General features: G+C 39.9%; 1 protein-coding gene across 2 annotated transcripts in view; it reads right to left on the bottom strand.

Annotated features, from left to right (window-relative positions):
• The window catches only part of tenm1 (teneurin transmembrane protein 1), a 480,926-nt gene that overhangs the window by 12,140 nt on the left and 458,226 nt on the right, over positions 1-10,560 (bottom strand). For both annotated transcript variants that reach the window (XM_062045519.1, XM_062045520.1), the window contains exons 33-36: positions 9,950-10,092; positions 6,828-7,039; positions 2,353-2,654; positions 1-548 (exon numbers count right to left, since the gene is read on the bottom strand). The exon at positions 1-548 is cut by the window's left edge and continues 159 nt beyond it. In XM_062045519.1, coding sequence (XP_061901503.1) covers positions 1-548; positions 2,353-2,654; positions 6,828-7,039; positions 9,950-10,092 — 1,205 coding nt within the window. The remainder of the gene's footprint in view (positions 549-2,352; positions 2,655-6,827; positions 7,040-9,949; positions 10,093-10,560) is intronic.

Raw genomic sequence — 10,560 nt, 5'->3', positions numbered from 1 at the left:
GGTGGACTAACCGTGTGAGAGGATCATACATGCCTCCGTGGAAGCCAATGATGAGCTGGAACTCTGGGTTGGTGTCCTGATAAACTTCCCCATAAGGGGTGTAGAGAATCTCCTTGATCAGTCGGCCCTTGCTTGAGAAAACAGCCCTAGGGGTCCCCTCACTGTCACAGGCCACATAGTACTCCTCCCCGCTGCTCAGCTCCATGGCGATGAGGTGGCCCTGAAGATCGTAGTACAGCGACGTGATCAGGCTGCTGCTGTGGTTGTACAAGTGGCTGACCCGGGTAGGGTGTGAAAGATCAGCATAAAAGAACTGCAGCTGCTCGCCCAGGCTCGTTTTGGTGGCCACCCGCCGACCTAGCCCATCGTAGCGGTACCATACAGTCTGCTCAGTTGCTCTGTTGAAGACCCGTGTCAGAAGCCCGTTCGCGTTATAGTCAAACAGGTCATTGGCTCGCTGTCGGAGGAAGCCGTCTTCATCCACACTGTACTGGATCTCGCCAAGGTGTGTGATGCGGTCTCGCTGGTCGTAACGCAGTGGAACCAACCTGAAGTCAGGCAGACCAGTAATTAAACTTTGAATGCATAAAAGCTGACAATGGCTGTATTAATAAGCCCACAGTGGCACAGCAAATTGTGACATTAACATGCCTAATGGTAGCTGATACAACATGCAGCGGGTGTGGGTTTAATGATTTAGCAGTTACAAATATTTTTTTATGGCACGATACATCATTCTTCTGGGAGCAATAATGTTAGTGGGAATATGACAATCCTAATTTCCTGCAAAACAACTACAAATAATATGTAGGTGTCAGAGGACAGGTTAGATGGCCACATAATTTGAACAGTAAATCTTTAAACCATAAAAACATTGCCAGTTTATCTAGGTTGTAATATTTAGGTGGAGAATTGACCTGCCGGCTGTCTCCTAGGAACCTGAATGTCAAATTTCACGAGATTGCTGAAAAGTTGATGAGGTGGTTTGGAAGAAACAAGGCTAGCTAGCAGAGCTAATAGAGGACATTGTACACTTATGGGCATTACACATTAACAATGTAACGGCATTAGTAACCACTGTGATTACTGTGTTTTAGTAATAGCTATTTACTGTTTGGGAATATATTATTTCATTACCATTTCTAACATTACCGTGCTTTTACGATTACATAATTGATAAATATCATACATGATACGACAAGCAACGGCCAATACCACACTCAAAACAAGCATGACAACGCATTGGAGAGGCAGGAAGTGAGTGTAAAGAACAATGCTGAGAAGAGTAACTATTTGAATGAAAGAAAGCAAGTCATCGAATAACATAACCGAGGTGTGTGTGTAGCCAACTTGGCGAAGCTGTACGAGTATGGTGCTTTACAATCTGCACCCTACTGAAGCAGGAGTTGTCAATAAAGGCTATGACAACGCCAGCCAAGGGCATTGAAACTATTTTGTTAACAGTGGACATGAGATTAGGGATGGGAATATGGCCTAAAATCTATATAACAGAGCTCCTTGCGATAACAATATATACCACAATATATTATTTGGCATATAATTGATAAATTAACTATTTCAAAATAGGTGAAAATGCTCCTAATTGAGCTGCTCGCAAGTATGGCAACACATTGCTTATTTTGCAGTTGCATTAGTTTATCAAAACTATTATTGATCTATTTTAAATTTCTATAGCTTGTTACTTTCTGCTGTGACGCTGACCCATTCTGTTCAAATGTACTAAGAACCTATTCTTCTGTTGCTTGGCTACTTTACTATAGTTTTGGGTGGTAATACAACTTAATCGTTTTTTAGGTTTCTGCACACAAATATACAGGTAAAACAAAACAAATTTGAATATCGTGAAAAAGCAAATTCATATCAGCAATTCAATTTTAAATGTGAAACTAATATGTAGTATAAACTCATTGCATGCAAAGTGTGAAATGCCAAGCCTTTATTTGGTATAATTTTGATGATCATGGCTTACAGTTTTTCAAAACCCCAACTTTTCTGAGATTTTAATTGTGAGGTTTTCATAAGATGTAAGCCATAATTACAAAAGTTATATGAAAAGAAGGCTTGAAATATCTTGAGTTAGTTAGCTTCACCCTGTAAATCTAATTGTTGGAATAAAATAAACGCTTGCATGATAGTAAAGTTTTTTGAGTTTCACCTGTAACAACAATGTTTTTCAAGATATGATTTTAAAACACAGATGCGATCAAGTAGTTCTAAGTTCATTGTGGAAATGTCAATGCAGGCTAAATGATAAGTCTAATGCAAGAGTCTGAAGATGCTAGTAAAACCAAGGTAGGTCGTATCTGGAAGGCTGCATCATTTGTTCTATACCTTGCGCTGGTCCCATGGCTGAGCAGGTTGATGTTCCCGTTGAGGTCATAGCTGTAGCGCCACTGAGGTCGTTCATTGACTGCGGCACTTTGCAGTTGGCTGTCTGCATCATACTCATAGGTGTACCGCGTCACATTGCTGTCCACGCCCACCCTAATGTCACAGGTGGTCGTACGTCCTGCAGAGTCATACTGGATGGTCATCCAATAGGCGATGGATTTAAGGATCTCATACTGGACCTCTACCACCTGGCCATAGGAGTTAAACACCTTGGTGTGCTTCATTAGATGCGTAGTGATCACCTGGAAAGCAGCAGCCTTTGTTAACCTGAAGACATACCTAAAACAGCAGCTAAAATAAGTTGTATCATAAATAATATCAAAAATAAAGAGAAAATACTATATATACCTGTAATGTTTGGAAAAAAATAGCCCATGATTTTACATATACTATAAGCAAATCCTACTTTAATCAAAAAACAAGGTGTTTAGTTACAGTGGAACCTCCAAAGTTACGGTTTGTAATATTCCTTTTTTTTTTAGGAAAATTATATGTAGATAGACTAAATCAAATAGTACCAAACATCTGATATACAGTAGGCACTACTTTGGGCAAAATATGTATTCAATTTCATTTCCTGTTGATTTAGTAAGTTTACCCCTTTGTGACATGAACAGTCCATCATTTTTATGGTAGGCTTATTTAAAAAGATAAATACATAATATTAAACAAAGATGCCAAAAAAACAATGAATGAAGTTGATCAATTAAGTCACATTTGATTGAGTGGAATAAGTAGTTCATCCCCAAGCAGAACGTGACTTAGTACTTGGTGGAGAAACCCTTGTTGGTAAACACAGAAGTCAGATGTTTCGTGTTTGTCAACATGTTTGCATACATCTCAAGAGGGATTTTGGTCTACTCCTCTCTCCGGATACTCTCCAAATCCTGAAGGTTTCGAGGATATCACTTGGCAACCCAAATCTTCCGACCCTTATGAAATGTTGTATGGAGAATGACTCAGCCACTGTAGGATTTTAATCAGTGCTTTGTCTGAAACAACTTTGTTGTTGCCTTGGCCGTATGTTTTAGGTCTTTGTCATGCTGGAGCCATTAATGAGTTAAGTGTTCTGGCTGAGGCTAGGAGGTTTTCAAACAAGATTTTACAGTACATGGCTCTGTTGAATAATCCCTACGGATGGTAAACATTTTTTGCTCTACTAAGTTACACAATTATAAGTACTAAGTAACATGTGCAAACTTGACAAACTACACATAATTCTAGCGGCTGTGTTGTGAGTGATCGACTGAAAATGTATGAGCAATGGATAGCCAGAGCACAAGTGGTGCAGACCACCCTATTTAAATGAGACTGACACTATGTAAACAAAAATTTTTTGGTAGCGGGGGTGTATATTGTAGCCCGGAAGAGTTAGGGCTGCATGGGATTCTGGGTATTTGTTTTGTTGTGTTTATGTTGTGTTACGGTGCGGATGTTCTCCCGAAATGTGTTTGTCATTCTTGTTTGGTGTGGATTCACAGTGTGGCGCATATTTCTAACAGTGTTAAAGGTATTTATAAGGGCACCCTCAGTGTAATGCATTGCATTGCATTCACGTGAGTGTGCATACAGAAGCCGCACATATCTTGTGGCTGGGCCGGCACGTTGTTAGAATGCATGAAAAGCGGACGTGACGACAGCTCGTAGAGGACGTTAAACGCAGTGCCTTTGAGACACGCTCCCAAGACTGTGGTCCGGGCAGACTACGAGATATAATGACTGATGAACAACTTCGTTCGATAATGAAGGTTGCCTCAGCTCAAAGCCTGAGCCCCGACATTAATGAACTAGCATCCAAGAAAATATGGCAGGTATCTGGCTTGGGCACATCAGATTAGATCAGTGTGTTGCAAACTGAGCAGTTTAAAGTCCTGAATGGTTGGTTTATTCATTGTTATTTTATTTTCTAATTTATTAGCCTGTGGAAAAAGTTAATGTTGAATTTACCTCAGAAGGCTGCAAATAGAAAAGAGGCATTCAATTTTTATTTACATTTTATTTGATATGCCATTGATATTTTTTTATTATTATTATTATTATTTGAAACTCGATTTTGCATGTCACTATAAAGTTATATAAGCCTTGCTTGTTCAATATTTAATGCAAAACTTGTTTGGGTCCCTATTAAAAGGTTAATTTGTTCAACCTTTGCCCGCGGCTTTGTTCAGTTTTAAATTTTGGCCCACTCTGTATTTGAGTTTGACACCCCTGCTTTAACCAGTGGTGTTTTGCTATGTTGCAGAACGTGCAACACACAACTATAACATGTATCACCTCTTTGGGCAAAATTGAAACACTCCTCCAGCGCAATATAGACAACAGAACCGAATTTTTAGCACAACCAAAGTGTGCTACACAAATTGTTCGAATTTGAGCAACATTATAGCAATGCTCTGCCTGACTTGTACTGTTGAGCACCGGGATCAAGAGAACAATGTGTTTTGTGTCCTAACTTGTGTCCAGAGTGTGTGGTAATATGATATAGTACTTGTACACCATGTGTGACATTGCATTCAACACTTGGTGCAGGAATGATCGACATGCAAGAAAATGCAGTGTTGCAAGATATTTTTCGATAGGAGATATACAATTGCTTCTTTATGTGAAATCAGCCCCAAAGTAATCAGGCAGCTCAAAAATATAATTGCCGGACAGACAGTCTTTATTTTTATTTCTAACAATCTTCGCCGTCTTACATTGCACAGGTCCCCTCCTTCCATTTGTGTATATTCGTGCCAGTTTGCATGTACTGTACATTAGAAATGTGCTGAATATAAACACAAAAACAGCATCTGCAAACACTTACAGGTTTGATAAATCACATTGCAGACGCTAACTCATTATTTTTGCCTTTAAACACTACTCGCAGTATTTTTCACATTCTGATCATCTTTTTATATTCTGCATATTTCCTCGTTTAACTTTTGCACTCCTCAGTGCACAAGCTTTCAAGTTTGCACGTGTTTTAGTACACGGAAACCTCAGATCAGGCCCAAATTACATTACTAATGGGTTTCCTCACCTTTGTTGGTGCCAGGACCCTTAACATCATTTGGGGTTGATCCTCCGCCTTCCTCAAAATTATCACAGTTTCACACCTTTAAATTCAACTCAATTCATAGCCTTTACTTAACATTCTGTTCTTTTTAACATTCTGTCTTTTTGGTAAAATAAACTCACCATTAAATAGCATTGGACTGATCATGTCTTTGTAAGGAGGTAAACAAAACAACATTAACATTCCCTATACCGGGGTCAGCAACCCGCGGCTCTCGAGCCACATGCGGCTCTTTAGTGCCCCCCTAGTGGCTCCCTGAAGCATTTTTTAAAAAAGGATTGAAAATGGAAAAAGATGGGAGGAAAATAATTGTTTTGTTTTAGTATGTTTTAGGACAAACACGACACAAACCTTCCCAATTGTTAGAAAGCCCACTGTTTAATATGTTTGTGTGTATGCTTCACTGATGAGAGTATTTGGTGAACATTGTTTTGTCCTACTAATTTTGGCGGTTCTTGAACTCACCATAGTGTGGATTGTGACGCAACAGTTTGTTTACATATAAAATCTTCCACTCCTTCTTTGTTTCATTTTGTCCACCAAAAGTTTCATACTGTGCGTGAATGCACAAATGTGCGCTTTGTTGATGGTATTGACTTGTTGGGGTGCTAATCAGGCATATTTGGTCAGTGCATGACTGCAAGCTAATCCATGCTAACATGCTATTTAGGCTAACTGTACGTACATATTGCATCATTATGCCTCATTTGTAGGTATATTTGAGCTCATTTAATATTGTTTACTTTTATCCTCTTTGTATATAATTTATATGTGCATGTCTCATGACACATTATCTGTATGTAATATTGGCTACATTTCAGATAGTTGTTTGTGTGCCATGTTGTTCCAGACCACAGCAAACATTACCCAGCTTGCCAAAGATTGTAATAAATCTATGAAAAGGAGACAGCCTGCCGTTTCCTTTAACTTGGACACACACATCTATACCTTTGGCCATTAAAAGCCAGTAATTTCCAGGAGTTATCTCACCTTCTGTGTAGCTTCTGATTTACTAATGGTTTCTAATGTTGTAAAAATGTGTAGAATAAATATTACATTTCTAAATTTCTGTCAACGAAGATTTGCATCAGCCTCCGACACATAGTCATTTTGATAGCAGGCTATTATAGCTAATATAGACATTTACGTCATGTGTTGCCTTCATTATATAACTTTTCATTTTTTGCAGCTCCAGAAAGATTCATTTTTTGTATTTTTGGTCCAATATGGCTCTTTCAACGTTTTGGGTTGCCGACCCCCGCCCTATACACTAAGATACTTTTGAAAAGTACTTTTTGAACTAAAGACATATAGAAAAATAAACTTTAACAGCCAACATTGCCTCACTTGAATTTACCTGGTTAAGGTCATAGAAGATGACGCTGAACTTGCCAAACTGCTCCACCCGTCCCGAGACATCGACGTAGCGGTAAAGATCAATTGGCAGGGGAGTCTCATTGATGACCGCTTGCATGCTAGTCACACGGAAGTTATTGTAACTGTAGTCAAACCTGGCATTGACTAAACCTTCCTCGCTGAAGCGGAAGATCTGTCGGCTGGTCAGTGGGCCTAAACAGAAATTCGCAGACATTAACAAGAGAGACACACACACACACACACACACACACACACACACACACACACACACACACACACACACACACACACACACACACACACACACACACACACACACACACACACACACACACACACACACACACACACACACACACACACACACACACACACACTCATACACACACATACAAATAACCTGGTGGCCCTAATGCCTCCCAGATAATCCCACCTGATCCAGTCATTTCACAAAACTCGTTCAACATCATTAACACAGACATGCTCAGTGCAATCCATTCAGTTGTAACTACCCACACCCCTCTTTGGCATTTCCAGTGGTGACCTTTAAAATGGCGAGATAATGAAATCTAAAGACAACAGCCATGATGGGGCTATGTGCTCCTTAATGTCGGAACATCAACTTTAACAACATCATTCATCTCCTCTCCGGCTAGCAACTACCACTTGTCCTCCATTAGGGAAAAATAAATTCCTGTTAATGAAACGGCATTACAGCACCATTTGAGATGACTGTGATTGCACTTAGAATGACTAAGCGTCTGGCTTAGCAGACTGCATAGAGAGGGATCAACATTACATCCTCTGTTTTTTTATTTTCTTTGGAATGTTGAATCTACACACCCCTAATGAGGAAATGGCAGATTTACAGTGAGTGAGTAGCAGACTTTTCGACAGCCCAAGGGAACCAACATTCTGCTCATCTCGTTTCCGTAGTAGTCATCGTTCTGTGCTCATTTTCTCCCCTCGCCCTATCTCTCCCCTTTTTTAAGTCCCAACTCTTCCTGGTCTCCTCTCAAGTTGACAATTACTACTATCTCTCCTCGCTCCGAACCTCCGTTTGTTCTGCTGAAATGAGATCAGTTAAAGGAAGGTGAGTGTCTTTTCAGAATGAGGGCAAAGTGATAAAAAGCACATACACACACACACACACACACACACACACACGCACACACACACACACACACACACACACACACACACACACACACACACACACACACACACACACACACACACACACACACACACACACACACACACACACACACACACACACACACACACACACACACAGCGCCCTGCACAATGGCGAGACCTGGTCACGGTGAGCCCATCGTAAGTTGAACTAGTAGCAAAAAGGAGAAGTGGGATTATTGCTGTGTTAGTAAATTGCATCGACAATGGCGATGTACTGTAAGGCTTTTAAGTATCGACTTGGCTCAGGGGACCCTCCAGATGGTCATGACTTTGCTGCGGTCTGTGAAATCCACCGTCTTTCAACATAATTAGTTGGTTTATGGTTCATATTATTAGGGGTGTCCAAGTCTGAAATTGATATCGGATATTGGTCGGATATCACCAAAAAAAAACAATATTAGATTATGTTGGCCAGCATCTAAAATAGTGTTGTCCCGATACCAGTATTGTGGTACCGGTACCGGAAAAAAAATACCGACAGCTTTATCAATTGTCCAGCATTCTTAATGGTCTTCCTGGACCAATGCAATTAGGAACCGGTCCCAAAAGATACCAGTACCCGGTATACATCCCTACCCTTAAGTCATCAAGCATGTAGCTATACAATTATAAAATGATGTTGCTGTTTAGACGATTTGTCTAATATTTTTATTCTTGACAGAACATACAAATATGTTGCACACACACACACACACACACACACACACACACACACACACACACACACACACACACACACACACACACACACACACACACACACACACACACACACACACACACACACACACACACACGCACACACACACACACACACACACACACACACACACACACACACACACACACACACGCACACACACACACACACACACACACACACACACATTGTTTGTTCCTGCACCAATCCTGCAGCCGTGTGTGTAACTTTGTTGGTTTGCACATACTTTTCAGAGGCGCTAAATACAACTCTAAATAGCGCTCTCAAAACTGTGATGAGTGTTGACAAACCACATTGCGGGTGCGGTACATTATATTTGCATCTTCTCCTCTCAGTATTGTTTGCGGATTTTAGCATGCATGTGCATGTACGAGCGAGTCTGCCCTACAACAAGAGGACATAACTGGTGGGCTTCTACAAAGCTCTTTGGGTAAACCTCTACCAGTAATGGCGATATCGGCTGATGTAACTAAGGCAAAATATATCACTGAAGAAGAAGGCAAGATTGCTTCATAAATATCTCCGCCATGCCTCCATGGATTTATTTTACATTTACGAGATCTACGGGGATTCCAAATACACAAAAACAGGAACCAACAGGTAAGAAAAGTAGTTTTTTTCATTAGCGAACCCTCTGTATCGTATCGGAAGTGAAAAACTTGTATTGGTACAATCAAAGTCAAATGTTCATTTATTGATTGAATTTATCATGTGTATGTATTTCACATTGTTTTATTGAGGTAAAACTATATTCATGCGACGTAAAATGTGTTTTGTGTATTTTGTATTCCATAAAATGTGTTATATGTTAGATTAGTTGGATTTACCTTACCCGCGGCCCCGAGAGGGACAAGCAGTAGAAAATGGATGGATGAATTTACGTTTTTTCTGATCGGAAAAATGTAAACAAATACCGATGTACGACTGTATTTCTGATGAGAAACAAGCATGCATTTTATTAAAACATTACCGAATGTGTCACCATCTGGAGTTGCAGTGAACTATAGTGTCGCCCACATACACAAACATTTGACACTTCTAACAGTTGCAGCCTCTTCTTGAACCAGAGTGCATAATGCTGCAACTTTGGCACATTGCAAATCATTTCAGATGCCTGCACATTTTAAATACTTTTGTTTTAATTTCTTTAGTGTGCAGTGTGGCTTTAATTGCACTGGTACCTGTCTGCCTGTATCGTATGGAGCTTATGAAGCCGTTATGGGTTAGATGGATGGTCTTGACAGTGCCGGAAGCCTCATCGTAAGTAAAGGTCACCAGGGTGGAGTCATAAGTCACCTCAGAGAGCCGTGCTGCTGGTGTGTACCTTGGAAACATAGGAGAATGAGGTGAGAATTCACAGAACACTAATGTATGACATTAAGAATTCAGCTTGCAGGAAATGTTAACAGAAGACTGGTAGCTGTACTTTTTAATGATACTCTTAAATCTTTTGTCAATCTAAATAGGAAGTTACACAACTTAATTAACTTCTTCTAAAACAAAATCAGGCCAGCTGCTAGTGAAGTTATTGCCTTTGATACACTAAAATTGTGACCATTTTATTAAAGTGTCCATATAAAGCTAAAGAGTATTTAAAAAAGTTAAAAATGTCATAACACTGTCCCAATCACTTATCCAGCTTTTATTAAAATCACATCAGTAATGTCTGATGATGATGATGATGATAATGATAATGATGAGACATACCTTTAATCAGTCTACCTATCAGTCCAATAACTATACTTTGTAGAAACATCTGAGTGTTGCATGTTCTGTGCACTAAACTTTTGGA

Source organism: Entelurus aequoreus, linkage group LG04, assembly GCF_033978785.1.
Source record: "Entelurus aequoreus isolate RoL-2023_Sb linkage group LG04, RoL_Eaeq_v1.1, whole genome shotgun sequence".
NCBI lineage: Eukaryota > Metazoa > Chordata > Actinopteri > Syngnathiformes > Syngnathidae > Entelurus > Entelurus aequoreus.
Note: the sequence above shows the minus strand (reverse complement) of the source record. Positions and strands in the feature narration are given on the sequence as shown.